The sequence below is a fragment of the Neoarius graeffei genome, chromosome 14 (genome assembly GCF_027579695.1).
Source record: "Neoarius graeffei isolate fNeoGra1 chromosome 14, fNeoGra1.pri, whole genome shotgun sequence".
NCBI lineage: Eukaryota > Metazoa > Chordata > Actinopteri > Siluriformes > Ariidae > Neoarius > Neoarius graeffei.
In genome coordinates, this window is record NC_083582.1 from 38,441,194 (window position 1) to 38,462,136 (window position 20,943).

The 20,943-nt window shown below is 41.9% G+C and overlaps 1 protein-coding gene across 1 annotated transcript in view; it reads left to right on the forward strand.

Moving 5' to 3' along the window:
- The window catches only part of myof (myoferlin), a 93,787-nt gene that overhangs the window by 26,412 nt on the left and 46,432 nt on the right, over positions 1 to 20,943 (forward strand). The window contains exons 4-16 of the mRNA XM_060939607.1: positions 3,977 to 4,085; positions 4,253 to 4,346; positions 10,076 to 10,194; positions 10,312 to 10,440; positions 10,566 to 10,628; positions 11,095 to 11,145; positions 11,255 to 11,285; positions 11,384 to 11,499; positions 11,624 to 11,750; positions 16,879 to 16,982; positions 17,068 to 17,136; positions 17,234 to 17,277; positions 17,631 to 17,713. Coding sequence (XP_060795590.1) covers positions 3,977 to 4,085; positions 4,253 to 4,346; positions 10,076 to 10,194; positions 10,312 to 10,440; positions 10,566 to 10,628; positions 11,095 to 11,145; positions 11,255 to 11,285; positions 11,384 to 11,499; positions 11,624 to 11,750; positions 16,879 to 16,982; positions 17,068 to 17,136; positions 17,234 to 17,277; positions 17,631 to 17,713 — 1,139 coding nt within the window. The remainder of the gene's footprint in view (positions 1 to 3,976; positions 4,086 to 4,252; positions 4,347 to 10,075; positions 10,195 to 10,311; positions 10,441 to 10,565; positions 10,629 to 11,094; positions 11,146 to 11,254; positions 11,286 to 11,383; positions 11,500 to 11,623; positions 11,751 to 16,878; positions 16,983 to 17,067; positions 17,137 to 17,233; positions 17,278 to 17,630; positions 17,714 to 20,943) is intronic.

Here is a 20,943-nt window from a genome sequence, read left to right on the forward strand (position 1 = left end):
AGTCACTCATTCCTCTACTCTTTCTCTGTTGGTATTATTATGCTAAAAATGCAGCTGGTCATGTGACACAAAAAAAACATTTTTGAGTTTGAAGCTTATTGCCGACTGTTACATAGCTCTGATACTGGAGACTCCTTCCATAAATATCTCTTTACAGAAAACTTTGCCATATCAATGCTTGCTTATCCATTTTCCTTTGTTGAATAACGTCCCTTTTTATTATTAGTCTTAGATTATGTGGAGCATGTGCCATACAAGTCTCTGTATATTAACTGTTACTATAGTAATAAGTCTTGTTACTGTAGTAATATACAATAAATGCATGAATTTAAACCTGTTATTTGTTGTACAGGTGGCACTCTTGTGCGTGTTGCTCTTACAGAAAATTAATCAACACCTTCTGAATAATCAGATTCAAGACTGTGGAGCACAGTATTGCATTACTATGTTAGCATCCAGAAAAAAATGACAAAGATGTTGGCAGGACAAGCAACCAGGAACTGCCTCAGGATTAGTGACTCAATCATGAGCATGTGACCAGGAAATTGATTGATATGGAGTATTTGTGTTTGAGGGTGCAGTCAAGGCTTTTGCATACACTGACATGGATCATTGGTAACTGGGGGTTTAGACTGGGACTTTTGCACACTATGTTTCTGTTTTATAAAGCTTGATCATCACTCTCTGTATCCTGTATTGAGACAACATTACACTTTTGAGCATGTGTGGTTATGCAAATCTGAACTTTTCCTTCAATGCACAATGGGAGGGGAGATTTATTTTGATTATAAGGTTTGTCTCCACTTGTCCCCTTAGAGTGACACATCGCTTCAGATCAATACAAAGTTGTTCTGACTAATTACTTGCGATGAAACATTTAATCCTGATGGGAGTGGTCTCTTTTAGAATGACTCCACTTCCACTCACAGTGCACAAGGGCTTGGTGAATGAGTTGTTGACCCTAAAAATGATGTCAAATCGACACCATGACCTTCATAATCACTAGAGCTCAACCCAGTTGAAACAGCTACAGGAGATTTTAGAGTGACGCCACCATCAAAACACCAACTGAGGGAATATCTTTGGGAAGAATGGTGTTCATCACACCAGTACAGTTTCAGAGACTTATATAATTTGTGCCATGGCGCATGCAAGCCGTTCTGGCAGCTCATGGTGGCTAAACATCTTACTAACACCTTACTTGAATTTCACGTTAAATTGCCACGTGTATATCTTTACTTAGACCTATTGCATCAAATTTTTTAATTCAGATAGAATATTTAAATAATATTGGCTGGTGTTGAGTGGTATATCAGATATATTCCATTCAGGTAGCATGATACTGAATGAGTCGAAAACAAGTTCAATATCATGCTAGCTGAATGGAATATATCTGATATGCCATTAAAAAAGCTAGCCAATATTATTATTATTATTATTATTATTATTATTATTATTATTATTATGCATACACACTCCCTTTTCCAGTTTGTCAAAGTCCATTGGTATGTTTTTCTCTTGTAAATATGCGTGAAGAATATCTAATGAAGTTTTGGTAACCTTTCAGGTGTTCAGCACGTCTTTCTCTTTCCTGGCGAACAAAGAAATGCTTCTGTGCATATGCAGCAGAAAACTTCCTCATTGAATATTCGCATCAGCTCCGATGTGTGACATCATGTTGTCTTGACAACCATGCGATATCATAAACCATATTCAACGCTCATTCTCCACTGGGTAGAGTGACGTAATACATGTAGGATAAGCGATATGATAACAATATTGCATGCAATCAAACCAAATGAATGAAACACACTAGAAGGGAATAGAATACATGTTTTTATTCCATAAAAAAAGTGTCCTGTATGTATAATAATAATATATAATAATGTTAGCATTCCAAGAGCAAATTCCATTTATTTCAATTATCTTATGCTGGAAATAATGTTACCTATGCTAATATAATATAGCATTAACATTCACATTAACATGACAAGTTCTCTGTACAAGAGCAACATTCTTCACCATCTTTAAGTTTTAAACAAAAAAAAACACACACCAGGAGAGTTTAGCAAATATTATCCAAACCAAGACTAACAATGAACTCAAATGTGTGCTTAAGGCACTTTAGCATGTTAATATTCAAATCAAGTTTGTTAAGAATTAGCCAGTCTTCATACTGTAGATGAAGCACTCCCAGTATGCACATAACAATTCCATAACCATTCCAGCTTTGAAATACTTGTGATGATGGGGTGGTGGTGAAAGCCTGGTTGTTCTTAGTGAACTATTTGCATGTTTGCACTGGGAGGTTTCCTCTTTGCCTGTCACAAAGCACACAAAGGGTGTTTTTTTTTTCCCCCCAGAGTCAGTCTTCAGTTAAATTCAGCCTGCATTTGTCACTTTTTCTCTAGTTCCTGATTTTTATGGAGAGCAGAGAGTGCAAATCTCAGTTTTCCTTGGCCTCTGTGTCCAGAGCTTTCAGCAGAATGCTGGGCGTTTCCTCTTTACATCATTCACACACTGCCTTGGGTGGAACATGGCCTGGTCTTATCAAGCAGTGCAGCCCCAAATTACAAGGTTCAGTCAAATAAAAACCTTTAAAGTGTAAAAAATTTGCGAAACAATAAAAGGTTCTCTCACAAAAATGAAATTTCTAGTTGCAAAAGATTAAATATGATCCATTGTTCTCAGTAGTCCCTCCTTGTCATCACTGCCAAACCCGATCTGGGCTTGAGGCGAACCATGTTTGGTTGACTTTGCCAGAATTGCAGCAGTAGGGTGGCCAGTTCCTTGTCTGCGCATTCACACACACATGCATATGGGTAATTTAGAGTAGTCAGTTAACCTAACTGCATGTCTTTGGACTGTGGAGGAAACCAGAACGCCCAGAGGAAACCACACAGACACGGGGAGAACATGCAAACTCCACACAGAAAGGCCCCTGTCAGCCACTGGGCTCAAACCCAGAACCTTCTTGCTGTGAGGCAACAGTGCTAACCACTATACCACCGTGCCGGCCAGGCCCTCCTACTGCTATGTTGAACCTGATACACTTATTTGCAATATAATTAAATAAAATGAAGTTTTAATTTGTCTCCTCCTCATTTTAAATGTTTTGTAGCTTTGAGTTCATCAAACATAATTTGTTAGTTAAGTGTTGTTTTACAATCAAGGTACAAAGTTTGTGTCACAGGGGTCCAAAATTCAGATTGATTCAAACTGGTTCTTATACCAGTTTTTAAGTGAAGGACAAGTTAAAGAACAGATTTCAGGTAATTTTTTGACATATGTGTATGGTAGTTTTGTGTAATCTGCTATAAGATGGGAGAAACAAATGAAGTGATTCCCGGAGAGGACTTTTTTTTTTTGACAATTCAGAATCCACTATTTCCATAGTGCTTTTAAATATAAGGCTGTAAGCTTTGTGTTAGTTGTCTCTAATATTTATGTCCCAATGTCTTGACCACATTTTAAGATGAAAATAATCATTTTAGATATGTTATTTTATGTTGAAAAAATTAGCTGTCTCGGAGAGGACTTTTTTTTGACGCAATTACATACTAATTTGATCAAAATAGTCTGAAAACTTACTGGCATTCAACATTAAAACTTAACTATGTTTCCAATGATATGGAACCAAATATGTGTTTTATGGTATAAAGAATGATTTAAGTGCATCCCTTTTGGAGCTACCTGTGGTCAAAAAAGCACTTTTTCTAAATGACACGAGTAATTTTGCTAAATATGACATATATTGCCATACATTCACCAAAAATAACGTTATCACCATTTTTTTTTTTTTTTGCATGGTAAATAGAGCTATCACAGGGCTACAATAAACAACCAAGCTTATTTAGTCAAGCCTTTTGATATTGAAGATAATAAGTGTTAAATGTGATTTTTAGCTTGCGTACCCTGATTGTAAAACAACCCTTAACACAGTCACTGCAAAATTTGATCTAACCTTTTGTTGCAGGTTTATCGGCTCTGCAAAAGTCTACTTGAAAGACCTTGCAAGCGGTCAAGTGAGGTCTCTCCCTTCAAAAAATTTGGCTTTAGTCAATGAAAGTGGGCAAAATATTGGAGTAAGTGCTCTAATGTCTTCATTTTTATTGTTTACAAAAATGATAGTTTACCTTATTTGCCATGTTCATAAATGTTGTATATGTTATAAACATGGCATTTCATGAAGCACATGAGAGAAAGCAAATCTAATGCTCTTAACCATTAAAGCCAACCTCTCTGACTATAGGCCACGATTGATCTGGTAATTGGTTATGAACCGCCAGCTAATGCTTCTCCGAACTCAAATGATCAACAAGATGGCGGTATGGCAGGAAATGCAGGTATGTGTTAGTTCACTTGGTCTGGAATTTGTTTTTATCTTTCTGTGAATTGCTACTGATACACACAAAAGCAACACAGCTATAAGGACAGATCTGTAGGATGCTGGACCAATCCAGCCCCCCCCCCAAAAAAAGGGAAAAAAAGCTGCTTTTATTATCTGTGGAATGCCGTTGAACTTGCTTCAAACATTTTAGTGGTATCATCCATTCACTGGATCAAACCCAATATCATATTACCAACATATTGTTTACTCAGGATTGCATTCTATGTTCTGGGACTTGAACATTTGGGGGTTTTTTTTACAAGTTCAAGTGCCAATATTAGCTTATGAAACTTCTAGTGTAAACAGAAACAACAAGATTTAAATTGAATCCTTCAAGCATTTGTAGAAAACTAATTTGTAGAACTTTCATTATTTATTGTATGTATGCCATCATCTGAAGGAGCAGACGTTAAACTGTAGTTTTTATCCCAAGATAACTTTCCTATTGTGTTTAAAGGAACAGTCCACCGTACTTCCATAATGAAATATGTTCTTCTCTGAATTGAGACGAGCTGATCCGTACCTCTCCGAGCTTTGCGCGACCTCCCGGTCAGTCAGACGCGCTGTCACTTCTGTTAGCAATGTAGCTAGGCTCAGCATGGCCAATGGTATTTTTTGGGGCTGTAGTTAGATGCGACCAAACTCTTCCGCGTTTTTCCTGTCTACATAGGTTTATATGACCAGTGACATGAAACAAAGTTCAGTTACACAAATTGAAACGTGGCAATTTTCTATGCTATGGAAAGTCCGCACTATAATGACAGGCGTACTAACACCTTCTGCGCGCTTCGACAGCGCATTGATACCTTCACTCGGAGTTGTACCATTTTTTTTTAGACAGGGCGGATGGACCAGGGCATTCGCCCGCCTGGCCGTGCCCGACGAGGAGCGCTCTCGGCCGGCTTGGGAGGCAGACGGCAGCCCCTCCTGGAAGTGTGGTTTTACCATGGGCCTCATGCGGAAAAATGACAAAGTCCCAATTTTACCATGGGGCTCGAGTTGTACCTTTTTTTTAGACAGGGCGGACGGACCAGGGCATTCGCCCGCCTGGCCGTGCCCGAAGAGGAGTGAAGGTATCAATGCGCTGTCGAAGCGCGCAGAAGGTGTTAGTACGCCTGTCATTATAGTGCGGACTTTCCATAGCATAGAAAATCGCCACGTTTCAATTTGTGTAACTGAACTTTGTTTCATGTCACTGGTCATATAAACCTATGTAAACAGGAAAAACGCGGAAGAGTTTGGTCGCATCTAACTACAGCCCCAAAAAATACCATTGGCCATGCTGAGCCTAGCTACATTGCTAACAGGAGTGACAGCGCGTCTGACTGACTGGGAGGTCGCACAAAGCTCGGAGAGGTACGGATCAGCTCGTCTCAATTCAGAGAAGAACATATTTCATTATGGAAGTACGGTGAACTCTTCCTTTAACAGATGGATACTAGCTCCTAAAATAACTCATTTTTTGTTGCTTCTGTGGTGACTGGCACACCTAAAGCTTAAAAGACTTTTGAAAAGTGAAAGAAAGCAGTGAGTGTCTAATAAAAATGTTAAGTGTACAGGCAGAAATCTTACTTGTAGCCCATTACTTAACCCGTAATTTGTTTTTAATTGAAGCTGATGATTGTTCCATGCACTGTCAGAAATAGGGGTACATTAGGAGTCTGTTTCTGTCTCCCAAGGTACAATGTACACTAATGTACCCCCTAGGGTAATTATGTACACCTTTTTAGGGCCAAAAAGTTATATATATATGTTGCCAGTCAATAAGTATACAGTGGATATAACACCCTGTTAAAATTATAGGTTTTTCTGATGTAATAAAAAAAGAGAGACCACGATAAATAATTTCAAAACTTTTCCCACCTTTAATGTGACCTATAACCTCATCTCATTATCTCTAGCCGCTTTATCCTGTTCTACAGGGTCTCAGGCAAGCTGGAGCCTATCCCAGCTGACTACGGGCGAAAGGCGGGGTACACCCTGAACAAGTCGCCAGGTCATCACAGGGCTGACACATAGACACAGACAACCATTCACACTCACATTCACACCTACGGTCAATTTAGAGTCACCAGTTAACCTAACCTGCATGTCTTTGGACTGTGGGGGAAACCGGAGCACCCGGAGGAAACCCACGTGGACACGGGAAGAACATGCAAACTCCACACAGAAAGGCCCTCGCCGGCCACGGGGCTCAAACCCAGACCTTCTTGCTGTGAGGCGACAGCGCTAACCACTACACCACCGTGCCACCCGGGAAAGAGTTTTAAAAAATTTAATAAAAAACATACAATAAGCTGGTTGCATAAGTGTGCACACCCTTAAACTAAAACTTTGTTGAAGGGCCTTTTGATTTAATTTCAGCATTCAGTCTTTTTGGGTCAGTCTATCAGCCTGCCACCTCTAGACTTAGCAATATTTGCCCACTCTTCCTTGCAAAAGTGCTCCAAATCTGTCAGATTGCAAGGGCATCTCTCGTGCACAGCCCTCTTCAGGTCACCCCACAGATTTTCAATTGAATTTAGGCCTGGGTTCTGGCTGGGCCATTCCAAAACTTTAATTTTCTTCTGGTGAAGCCATTCTTTTGTTGATTTCGTTGTATGCTTGGGGTCATTGTCATGCTGAAAGATGAAATTCCTCTTCATCTTCAGCTTTCTAGCAGACGCTTGAAGGTTTGGGGCCAAAATTGACTGGTATTTAGAACTGTTCATAATTCCCTCCACCTTGACTAAAGCCCCTGTCCCAGCTGAAGGAAAAGAACCCCAAAACATGATGCTGCCACCACCATGCTTCACCATGGGTATGGTGTTCTTTTGGTGATGCACAGTGTTGTTTTTGTGCCAAACAAACATCAGACCATAAAACATTTTCCCACATGCTTTTGGGAGAGTTTATGTTTTGTTTTGTTTTTGCAAAATTTAGCTGGGCCTGGATGTTTTTGGGGTTTTTTTTGGAAGAAAAGGCTTCCGTCTTGCAACCCTACCCCATAGTGCAGACATGTGGAGAATACGGGAGATTGTTGTCACATGTAGTACACGACCAGTACTTGCCAGAAATTCCTGCAGCTCCTTCAGTGTTGCTGTAGACCTCTTGGCAGCCTCCCTGACCAGACCTCCAGTTCTCAATAATGTCACTGTTGTTCCATATTTTCTCCACTTCTTGATGACTGTCTTCACTGTGCTCATGGTATATCTAATGCCGTGGAAATTTTTTTGTACCCTTCTCCTGACTGATGCCTTTCAACAATGAGATCCCTTCGATGCTTTGTAAGCTCTCTGTGAACCCTGGCTTTTGCTGGAGGATGCAACTGAGTAAATGTCTGAACTTTATTTGGGGTTAATCAGAGTCATTTTAATTGATGGCAGGTGTGAACCCAAAAAAGACTGAATGCTGTAATTAAATCAAAAGGTGCTTCAACAAAGTATTAGTTTAAGGGTGTGCACACTTATGCAACCAGATTATTGTGTACGTTTTTATCTTTTCCCCCTAACAGATTTGTTTGTTTTTCAATCGAATTGTACAGGTTATAGGTCACATTAAAGGTGGGAAAAGTTTTTAAATTATTTATTGTGGTCTCATTTTTTTTTTACATCAGAAAAACCAATCATTTTAACGGGGTGTGTACACTTTTTATATCCACTATAAGTACCTTACCTGCCTCAGTGACAAGCTGTTGTACCCCTAAAGGTATAATAATGCACCTTATTTTCTGAGAGTGTAATTTTGACACTTGTTTAAAGAACATTTTGGCAAATCTTGTCATTTTCTTTGGGAAGTATATCGTTTTAAAAGTTGTATAGCTTGATTAGAACAGTTTTGCAAAAGGTAACAGGTAAATAGTGGTAACTGGAAACTTGAGTTTCCAGTAAGACAATGCAAACACACGAGATCATAAAATACACACACACAAAAAAAAGGTTACAAATACGAGGCACAAGGGCATGCTACGAAGAAAACGCCATGAATACAAACAAGAACAAGCTACGGCCGAGTAAGCACAAAGGCTGTATACATTGCTAGTGAAAACAGAAAACGGATGATCCGGTAATTAAGTCTGTGTGATTCGAATTGTGGGGATGCAGAAGGTTGGACACACGCCACTGAGACAGTGAGTGTTAGAGTAGCATCAGCTTGGTCTCAGTCTGCTGAACAAGTTTCCATTATTTTTTTGTCAGCTGATATTGTGGAACTAACATTGGCACCATGTCAGTTTCAATAATGCATCTGGATTGTGTTTTGATTAGGCAGTGATTAAAGAACTGATGTATAAAACTATATTTTAAGCTACAATTGATTTAACAGCATAGAACTGAGCTGTTTCAATGCTATATGATACGACACAATGAAACTGTCTTGTGCCAGCAATTTCATGTGTGTTTGTTTGAGGATTAGCTCGTCATATGTCCTTCCCTGACACCCACGTGCAATGAACCGGTGCTACAGGTGCTCTAGCCCCTGCCCCTTTTCTGTTTGCTGTCCAAAGTGACCTTTTCATAGGGACTGTTTTGTTGTTTTGTTTTGTTTTTTTAATATTTGTAAAAGATAAGTTAGCTCCGACATCAATATTCTCTACAATTTGACAATAATATATGAAATTATAGATTTATAAAATAACGTTTTTCTATGTAAATGCGGGCATCAATCCGTGACGTCATGCATTCAGTGAACCTCCGTGCAGAAAGCGCATGCAGGCGGTTGACAGTGGGAGACAGTGCGAGGAACGGCATGGTAAGGTCACACTGAAAGTCTCCTTTCATTTCTTATCTGAACATGCAATATTGTGCAGCTTAGAACACAACAGTAAATGCGTAGGGTTGTTTATCATTTAATGAAGCCGCCTAGGCTATATTTAAACCGTTTGCTCCATCCATTTCATTAACGTGGCAGATTCGGAAACTTTAGTTTGAACTACATGGGAAGTGTTGAGTGCTTTGCAACACCTCACTGAACAAAACAACTGGCAAACACGGAAAAGTCCAGAAGAAGCACTAGCATCTGTCAGGAAGCTTTGTGAGTTTTATGAGATTGAGGAAGAGGAGAAATTACTGACGGAACTTAAAGTCTTTCACTCCTCCTACTCTTGCCTCCCCAGTGTGGCATCCATGCTTTCTGTGCTCAAGGAGAACAATGCCGACTTGGTTTTTCCAGAGCTGGCTGGGCTGCTGAAAATATATGGAACACTACCTGTGTCAACTGCAACGGTAGAGCGTTCCTTTTCAAAGTTAAAGCTAGTGAAGACAAAACTCCGCAGCCTTTGTCATGAAGAAAGGCTGTCAGACCTTCTTCTGCTGGCAATTGAGAAAGATATCCATATTGAATACAGTGTTGTCATAGACATTTTCAAGAACATGGCAAACCGAAGACTGCTGCTTTGAAGAATACTGCAGCATTTAGATGGATCTCACTCACACACACACACACACACACACACACACACACACACACACACACACACACACACACACAGAGAATGTTCAGTTGCAATTGAAATTTGTTTTGAATAAAGTTAACTTGTGTGAAAAATTTGTTCCAAGTGCCCTTTTTTGAATGTTGAGCCCCTGCCCCTCCAAAGGTCTTTGCACGGCCCTGTTCCCTGAGGCTGTCCCTAGATATACCCTTCTTTTTTTTTTTTTACATTTTAACATTAATGTAATGACAAGAATACGTGTTTTTGTTCTTGAGCAGATGGAGATGAAGATACCACTGATACAGGGGGTCTACCATCTCCTGCTCAGCCAGGCCAAAAATCTCAGTGGAGGACCAGAAAACAACACCCTTTATCCAACAAACCGCAGGACTTCCAGGTACAGTGGCTTCCACGCCATTTAATGTTAGTACGGCTTCAGTCCCTTTCTTTACAAGGAACAATTAAACATTGACGTGTGATCTGTAAGTGATCCGATTTTTCTTCCACGATCAAGATCCGGGTCCGGATCATCGAGGGGCGTCAGTTGTGTGGAAACAACATAAAGCCTGTTGTGAAAGCACATGTTTGTGGAGAGACTCACAGAACTCGCATCAAAAGAGGAAATAACCCCTTCTTTGATGAGGTATCGATGTGAATATTTACAGACAGGATCGATGTTGCTAGGAAGTACATAAACACTTGAATAAACATTTCTCTTTGCCAGTGTGCTGGATAGATAAATAGTTATTTTATTATAACTTTTTGCAGATGTTCTTCTACAATGTCCACATGCTACCATCAGAACTTTTTGATCAACATGTCAGCATTCGGGTTAGTACAAACGCTTTGAAGAGGAATGTGCTGACATGAAAATGTCATATCATATTCATCGGAAGTTTATTATATTATTGTGTTGTTGTGTTAAATCAACTATTATATGTTTACCTGTATTTGTATTGTAGTACATGCTTTTAGGAGAAAAGGAACCTCAGAAAAATTCAGAACTCGTTTCAGTGTCATCATTTTGTCCCATTTAATTTAAGAACTTCTTTAGGAGATAGCTACATAAATTATCTCATGTCCATGATAAAATATAGTATTTTTTGGCACAGAATGTAATTTATTATCAGCACCGCCCTAATGACTGAATATTTTACTCAATATTTTTATTTACTTCAATCTTTTGAGTATTTTAATGACATTATATGGTATGATCTGTGTTGTCTTAAGTGTATTAAAAATGGAGAGATAAGTATTTCTTGAAACTATATTAAGAAGCTGTTCACTCCTGCTACAGGTGTACAACTCTTCATCACTGAGGGCTGACAGTCTTATGGGAGAATTTAAGGTATTCTGTATACACTTATATTCACTATATTCAGTAGTGTAAAAGAGCGAATTGCACTCCAGGGTCGTGACATTAAAATTAATTTGTTTTATTCTCTTTAATGTCTCAGATTGATGTTGGCTACATCTACGACGAACCAGGTACGTTTCCGAAATTCCCCACTGCAGCTTGATTTACGTATTAATGCTCCTGTTCACTTTAACTGAACAGTGCCAGTGCTTTTTACTGTTGATTTTAGCTCACTGTATCATGAGGAAATGGCTGCTTTTAAGTGACCCTGATGACTCAAGTTCTGGAGCAAAGGGCTACCTGAAAGTCAGCATGTTCATCATAGGGACCGGGGACAATCCTCCGGTACTCATTGTTTCTGATTGTGTCTGCATGTCCTCACTGCTGTTTTAAAGAATAACACAAGAATTGACAAAATTACGAAAGGGAACACAGGAATAAATCACAATTTTCCTGCCTAATTGGACAGGTGGAAAAGAGAGAGCAGGACAGTGATATTGATGATGTAGAGAGTAACCTTCTGCTGCCAGCTGGAGTCGCACTGAGATGGATGACGCTGCATCTCAAAGTGTTTCGTGCCGAGGACATCCCCCAAAGTAAGCCATCATGTCACAACACACCATTATAAACCGATATTCCTGTACATCATGCAGTGTAACAGGGACTGTCAGAAGCATACCTGGTTCATGAACATGTTTGAAACCTTACAGTACAGAGTCATCTGTTTTAGTCCTGTTTTAGCATAATAAATAAGGAATAAAACACAGAAGGTTGGCTGTTTTAGAAAAACAATCAATCAGATATTCACGTTGATTATTTTCCAATAGCAGCACATCGGGAAATGTTTTATCTCAGCAATTTGCCATGAGCTGTATATTTTTTATTTCTTAAAGAATGACATCATACATTTTAAATACTTTTTATTCTGTCTATAGTTACGGTTTTTAATGTTACCTCTACCAATATTGTTGGAGGAGGTTGTGTTTTTGCCTCCCTTTGTTTTGTTTGTTTGCCTGTTCCCAATGTAACTCAAAAAGTGGTGAACGGATTTTGATGAAATTTGGAGGAAAGGTGAAGCATGAGCCAAGGAACAATTGATTAGATTTTGATGTAAATCCAAATATGTCTGTCAATCCAGGATCCAGATATGTATGCAGATTCTGGATTTTTGTTTGTTTGTTTCCAACATAACTCAAAAAGTAGTGAACAGATTTTGATGATATTTGGTGTCCAGCTTTAGTATTATCCGAGGTTCAAGATATTTAATTTTGATGTTGATCCAGCTCTGGATCTAGATTTTGGATCCCGATGAATTTTTCAGATTAGTAAATATCTGGATATTCTAATATGTGGCTTGGCGGAGGTATGCACTCTTTCACGTACCCTTCTAGTTTTTATAGTTTTTTATAGTTTTAAAATATATATATATATATACACATTATATTTTTATTCTGGAATGTCCATGTGACATGGTAGTTCCTGTTATTCATTATGTTATAGTAGGGTGACCAAACGTCCGGTTTTCCCCGGACATGTCCGTTTTTCACGTCCTGTCCGGGGCGTCCGGGTTTTTTTTTTAGAAAGTGGGGAAATGTCCTGTTTTTTATTACCTTTCATTGGACCATTAAATTGACCGGCACTAGGGCACTGCGCACGGTGCTGCGTGTGACGTAATCCCTGAGCCGCTTCAGTGCGATCAGCTTTTTATAATCAGAAGATTATAAAGACAGCCACGCTGGCTGTCAGTACGCCAGCAACATGCCGAAGCGCAAATGCACGTTTACAGACGACTTACAAAAGAAGTTCCCTGCTTTCAGACTGGGTCAAGACAAGTGGGAAGCTTTGTGCACAGTGTGCAAAGCAGGTACATATGTCTCAGTGTCCAGTGGAGGTGCCAGGGATTTAAAATTCCACCTGGACACCGAGAAACACAAAAAAGCTGTTCGAGGCGAGAGTACCTCAAAGTCGATAACAGAGTACTTTGTGAAACCAGGGAACGAGGATGCCGTGAATGCAGCAGAGGGTGCCTGGTCATTTCACACAGTGAAACATCATAACAGTTATCGGTCTATGGACTGCACGAGTTCATTGTTGAAAAAGACCCTCCCCGATTCTGACACGGCCAAAAAGTTCAGTTGTGCCTGTACTAAGACGGAGGCAATTGTTAACGGTGTTCTGGCACCTCACTCTGTCGAATTGGCGCACGAAGTGCTCAAAGATATCCCATTCTGTGGTGTTAGTACTGACGGGAGTAATCACGGTGCAGTAAAAATCTTCCCCATAATTATCCAATACTTTGATTGGAAGGAGGGTGGTGTGCAGACCAAATTAATTGAAGTGAAAGATACACCAAATGAGACAGCAACCACCATCGCAAACTACCTAATGGAAACATTGGCAAAGAACAATTTGTCTTCCAAATGCATCGCATTTACTGGGGACAATTGTAACACTAATTTTGGTGGAACCCGGCGTGATGAAGGGGGAAACAATGTATTTGCGAATTTGAAAAGATTGCTGCAAAACAAAACACTGATTGGCGTGGGTTGCCCAGCGCATATACTGAACAATTGTGTCCATCACGGGGCAGACACACTTGATGTGGACCTTGAAAATATCATTTTTAAAATATACCAGTACTTCCACATTTACACCGTGCGTACTGAGTCCCTCAAAGAGTACTGTGATTTTGCTGACATTGAGTACAGGAGGATGCTTTCACACAGCAAGACAAGGTGGCTCTCTCTGTTCCCAGGCACAGAGAGGATGCTACAGATGTTCCCTGCTTTAAAAGCATTCTTTATGTCTCAGCAAAAGCCACCCATGGTGATCAAGGCGTTTTTTGAAAACCCATTTAGTGAGATATACTTGTGGCACATGCACTCACTCATGTCCATCTTCCATAATCACATTCAAGAAATGGAAAGGGAGAATAACTCCATCATGGAGGTTAAGAAAATATTGAGCAGCATCCACAACATTCTTCTTGAACGGAAGAACAACAATTTCATGTCCCTCAAAGTTAAGGGACTGCTGGCCGAAAATCACAGAGATGGACTTGAAGGGGGCTGTGACAAGTTCATGGCTGATGCGCTCGGCATGTACAGTTCATGTTTAGAGTATCTGGAGAAGTGGATGACTCCCATGGAAGAGTTCTCACCATTCATGTGGATGGACATGAGTGAGCCACCAAAGTGGAATGATGTGGAGGCCTGCATCAAGTACCTTGGAGAGAAGGGGGTGCCAATTGATGACGTTAAATGTTTTGACCAGGTTGCCAATCTGAAGAAATTCATTGAAAGCTGCAGTGACGATGAGTTCATGGGCCTGCAGGTGCACCAGAAGTGGACCAAATACTTTGAGAAGGCCAAAAATACTGCATGCTACTCAGAACTGCTGAAGATTGCAGTTTGTCTTTGGACTTCCTTCTCACAATGCAAATGTGGAGAGAGTTTTTTCACTGATGCAGAGCCAGTGGGCAAAGGAGAGGAACCAGCTCTCTGTTGAATCATTGAAAGGGATTCTATTTGTGCAATACAATTTCAAAGATATGTCTTGCAAAGACTTTCATGCTTATTTGTTGAGCAACAAAAAACTGCTGAGAAAGATCAGCTCTACAGCAAAATATCAATGGGCAAACAAGAAGGATGAGGAAGAAAAACCAGACGAAGAGGAAGAAAAACCAGACGAAGAGGAAGATGAGGATTAAGCAGGAAACTAAAGATAGACTATTGATATTTTTTGTTAGTTTTTTTACATTTTTGAGTTATTTTTAAAGTTAATATACAAGAGGTATTTTTGTTAATTAGCTAATTTGTTAATTTATCTTTTCCAATAGCCTACAGATCAGACATTATTTCTTTCATTACTGAAATTGAGGCTAACTGAGTATCAGTATGTTTGTTATTGGGAGTTGAGAGTTATTGTTAACTTTTATTGTTAATATGAGTGAATGTGGTTTAGATGAGACATTATTTCTTTCATTGTGTCATTCATTCATTACAGAAATTGTAAAGCATTTTTGAATAAATACATTTTAAATATCATTTGTTATTGGAGTTATTGTTGACTTTTATGAAAAGCATTTTTAATAAACCAACTTTAAATATCATTTTATTTGTATGTTTCTTAAGTGAGTGCATGTGCCATAAGTATATCTCACTAAATGGGTTTTCAAAAAACACCTTGATCACCATGGGTGGCTTTTGCTGAGACATAAAGAATGCTTTTAAAGCAGGGAACATCTGTAGCATCCTCTCTGTGCCTGGGAACAGAGAGAGCCACCTTGTCTTGCTGTGTGAAAGCATCCTCCTGTACTCTGTGTCAACAAAATCACAGTACTCTTTGAGGGACTCAGTACGCACGGTGTAAATGTGGAAGTACTGGTATATTTTAAAAATGATATTTTCAAGGTCCACATCAAGTGTGTCTGCCCCGTGATGGACACAATTGCTCAGTATGTGTACTGGGCAACCCGCACCAATGAGTGTTTCGTTCTGCATTTGGAAGACAAATAGTTTTTTACCAATGTTTCCATTAGGTAGTTTGCGATGGTGGTTGCTGTCTCATTTGGTGTATCTTTCACCTCAATTAATTTGGTCTGCACACCACCCTTCTTCTTCCAATCAAAGTGATTACTCCAGTCAGTACTAACACCACAGAATGGGACACCTTAACAGAGTGAGGTAAGTTTGTAGTTTGATATTGTTACTAACACTACTACTACCCCCCCCCCCCCCCCCCCCCCGCACTAAGGTGTCCTCATCTCATCTCATCTCATCTCATTATCTCTAGCCGCTTTATCCTGTTCTACAGGGTCGCAGGCAAGCTGGAGCCTATCCCAGCTGACTACGGGCGAAAGGCGGGGTACACCCTGGACAAGTCGCCAGGTCATCACAGGGCTGACACATAGACACAGACAACCATTCACACTCACATTCACACCTACGGTCAATTTAGAGTCACCAGTTAACCTAACCTGCATGTCTTTGGACTGTGGGGGAAACCGGAGCACCCGGAGGAAACCCACGCGGACACGGGGAGAACATGCAAACTCCGCACAGAAAGGCCCTCGTCGGACACGGGGCTCGAACCCGGACCTTCTTGCTGTGAGGCGACAGCGCTAACCACTACACCACCGTGCCGCCCACTAAGGTGTCCTGGTTTTCCCAAATCAAAATATGGTCACCCTATGTTATAGCAGCTATAAACAGTTCTTCCCTCACCAGCTTCTTTTTCTTCCTCTCTAAGTGAATAAGACAAAAAAGTTTGAGCTTCACCTCTGACTGTAACAAAGCACTGACACTTGAAACTCCATTTACTGACAAAAATTATTACATTTACATGTGTTTAAATTCATTTATATAGGAGAGTGCACGTTGTTACTCTAGAAATAACATATTAAAGTGCATTCATATAAATATATTAATATAAACCTGCAATTTGCCTTGTAGCTGAACCATACTGTTACAGAAAATTAATCAACACCTTTTGTCCAATCATAATTGAGATTTCATCAGTGTTGTGATATAATCAGCATTATTATTTTAGCCTTTATCCTTCAGCCCTACACCATTTCATGTAGCAGTCTTAATAAAAGCATGTTTTTGTACTGTATATCTTTCTGTATCCAGGAAGTGAACCACATTCTTTCACTCATATCAGTCCTGTCAGTTTTTTGTAACATCTCTTACACTGTTTACTGATAATGTTCTACACTTTCAGTGGATGACTCCATCACTCAGTCTTTGAAAGAGGCATTTGGAGGAGAAAGCAATAAAAAGAATCTAGTAGATCCGTTCTTCGAGGCTTGGTTCGCTGGGAAGAAGGTACAGCATCAGAAATTTTACTCTCAAATGAGAAAACTTTGTGTGGAATGTATCCTTGAGTTTTGCTTTTTGTTTTTCTCCATAGCTATGTACAAAAGTACTTGAGAAAAATGCAAACCCTGAATGGAACCAGGTGCTTAATCTTCAGTTTAAGGTAATAATGATAGGCGGCATTGCGATTTCTTTATATGTAGGATTTTTTGTTGTTTCATATAAATAGCTGAATGGAAATATTTTTTCCCTGTCTGTAGTTTCCGTCTATGTGTGAGCGGATCAAACTGACTGTATTCGATTGGTGAGTTCCTTTAACACATCCTTGTCTGGTATCTGAGTGACAAAGCTGTAGAAGAGATGAGAAAATGAAGCACATTTGTAATGTTGCTTTGGGATTCTGTCATGAACTAAATACTCCAGGACTCTGTAATGGGAGATTGTGAAAGCAGGGTGGATCCCGGCAGACTGTATGAGTCATATTGTATGTGGTGCTTTCCCTCCCTCTCCCACAGTGCATTCCTTTGCTAAAACCCACTGAGGGAACTGTGGAAAATCTGAGGAGATCTAATGCTGGGCTGTGACTGCCACGCATGTCGACTCACATGCTAGCTCGCTTGAATTAACTGCGTCTCTCAATCCCTTCCCCCTCTTTAGGGATCGCCTCACAAGAAATGATGCCATAGGCACTACATACCTGAATCTGACCTCAATAGCGTCTTCTGGTGGTGAAGTCGAAGGTATGGCATTTAGGGCACAGTTTGCATTATATCATTACATCCCAGTGTTACAATATAAACCAGTACAGAGTGTATGAACTTCATTGGTGTACTGTACTGTAATGAAATGGGTTGTTCTGGGGTTTCCTTTTTAAAAGTCTTTCCTATTTTTTTGTTCTCCTGTACTAGAGGAGGGTCCAGAAAATGAGTTTCCAGGAAATACAGGTTAAATAGGTTCACCTCCCTTCAGTATTTCCACAGTGCTATGCATGCGGTTCATAATAGTTACACACACACAGTAAAAAAAAAAAAGATTTTGTTAGATTTGTTTCTTTGCTTGCTTGTTTTGTATTTGTTAGTAATGTTCTATAACTATGCCACATAATGAAACGTTTAACAGTTATTCCACGAAATTGAGTCGTACATGAGCTGATAGCCAACAAGGCGCGTAGCACCGAGTCAGCTATAAGCCATATACGATGAAATTGAATGGAATAACTGTTTTATTCTATCCACATTCACTGGATTTTGAGAAACAGAGCATTTTTATTTTTATTTTCTGCAAAGTCGATAAATAAAACCTTTATACAAAATGTTCGACAAAATCATTTCCGCTTAGAATGTAAACAAACTGGCAAAATGACAGGAGCAATTTGTGAAAAATGCTATTATAATAATTCTTAAAAAATAAAAAAAAGATATGTTCTTCCCATCACATACTTTTGTTCCATATTTTGTTGCTTTTTTTTGTTATATTTTTGGGGTTTTGTTTTCAAGTAGAGTTTTTATTTCGTCCTCAGTTGGTTCAGCAACACGTGCCGCAATTTTCTTTTCTTCCTTTTGTGGCGGTTGGCAAACCAACTTAAAGGTGCATTACCGCCACGGACTGGGCTGGAGTGTGGAACAGGAGATATTGGGGGGATGGACTATATTCTTTTATTTAGCTATTTCTGTTTCTTTTAAATACTTGATAACAAAGTGATTGTGGCAGCGGGGGCGTGGTCAAGCGCCGGTCTGTGACAGGAGGGTGGAGTCAGGGAAGGTAAGTGGCAGAATCACTTCACCTGAGAGCAATTAACGTGTTTGTGTGTCTTCCCAGTGACCGCACCCTATATGAGGAGGGAGAGTGAGAGCGGAGGGAGCTCTGCCCTGAACCAGACGCCGGTTGTGTGTGTCTGTCTGGCTTTGAATGAATGATTGTTTAGCTGAAAAGTCTAGCAATAAAACGCTATTTTGGAATCTGGTCTCTGTCCTGCCGTCCTCTGTGCTCCACCCACACATAGGGAGTCCTACAGTGGTGCCGAAACCCGGGAAGTGGAGCACCAACCCAGCAGCCCCATGGAATCCTCCCCGTTCACCGACCTGGTCCACGCCCTCGCCACGGCTCAGCAAAGCCAGCACCAGGCGCTCGTCACACTCCGAAAGGAACAAGAACGGCGCTTCGAAGCCCTGGTGCTGGCCCAGCAAGAAGCTCGCACGGCGTTCCGGCATCTCCTCGCGTCGGCGGGGCCCACCAGTGCTCCGGCCGCGGGCCCGTCTCCCCTCACTGTCACCAAGATGGGCCCGCAGGACGACCCCGAGGCGTTCCTCACGTTGTTCGAACAGGTCGCCGATGCCTCGGGGTGGCCGATGGAGCAGCGCGCGGCGCGCCTCCTCCCTCTGCTCACGGGAGAGGCACAGCTGGCCGTGCTACAGCTCCCCGCCGACCGCCGGCTGGCCTACGCGGACCTCCGCAGGGCCGTCCTCCAGCGCGTGGGGCGCACACAGGAACAACAGCGCCAGCGCTTCTGCGCGCTGCGATTGGAGGAAGTCGACCGGCCGTTCGCGTTCGGCCAGCAGCTCCGGGACGCCTGCTGGCGGTGGCTGAGGGCCAGCGATCGCGACGCCGAGGGAATCGTCGACCAGGTGGTACCGGAACAGTTCGTCGCCCGCTTACCAGCAGGAACCGCGGAGTGGGTCCAGTGCCACCGCCCGGCGTCGCTGGATCAGGCAGTCGAGCTGGCGGAGGATCATCTGGCGGCTGTCCCGGCGGCAGGACAGCAGATGACATCATCTCTTCTCTCCTCTCTCTCTCTCTCTCTCCCCCTCCTCCTGTGTCCCGTCCTCGCCCCATTCCCCCACCGCGGAGGCGGGGACCGGCACCACCCCAGCCGGCCCGCCGCACCCGCGGTGCCCTCCCGTTTCTCCCTTCTGTGTCTGTCTCTCCCCCACCTCAGGTGAGTGAGCCCCAGATCACCGGTGCAGAGGGAAAGCCCGGGCCGGTTTGCTGGCGCTGCGGGGAACCTGGCCACCTTCAACAGCAGTGCACAGCAATGGAAGTGGGCGCGGTGGTTCGGATCCCCGACGCGCCAGAGGCCGCCCTCGATCGGGCCGGAGCGTATCGCATACCGGTGAGTATCCAAGGGGCTACATATCAGGCGTTGGTGGATTCTGGTTGTAATCAGACCTCGATTCGCCAAAGCCTGGTTCAAAACGAGGCATTGGGGGGAGCACAAGGGGTGAAGGTGTTGTGTGTGCACGGGGATGTTCACAGCTACCCTTTGGTGTCGGTCCACATTATTTTCAGAGGGGAAAAGTTTATAGTGAAGGCGGCGGTTAATCCTCGCCTTACCCACTCTTTAATTTTGGGGACGGATTGGCCGGGATTTCGGGGGTTAATGACGCGCCTAGTAGAGAGTGGGTCCTGCCATTTGACAGGGGGAGGTCCCGGTGTCGCTTTGGCGGGAGCAGCTGTCACAGAGCCGTCTACATCATCTCCGCGTCAGAGCGAGGAGCCGCCGGCTCCTCCTCTCTCTATTGGGGAATCCCTCGCGGATTTCCCATTAGAGCAGTCGCGAGACGAGACTCTGCGGCATGCGTTTGACCAAGTGAGAGTAATAGATGGTCAAACACTCCCGCCGAACGCCACCCCGTCCTTCCCCTACTTCGCGATTTTGAAGGATAGATTATACCGAGTGACGCAGGACACTCAAACTAAAGAGCGAGTCACGCAGCTTTTGATTCCAAAGAGCCGCCGGGAATTGGTATTCCAGGCGGCTCACTTTAATCCCATGGCTGGACACTTGGGGCAGGATAAAACACTAGCCCGAATAATGGCCCGATTCTATTGGCCGGGGATTCGCGGCGATGTCCGTAGGTGGTGTACGGCATGCCGCGAATGCCAGTTAGTAAACCCAGCGGCCATTCCAAAAGCGCCTTTGCGCCCTCTACCGTTAATCGAGACCCCGTTTGAGAGAATTGGGATGGATCTC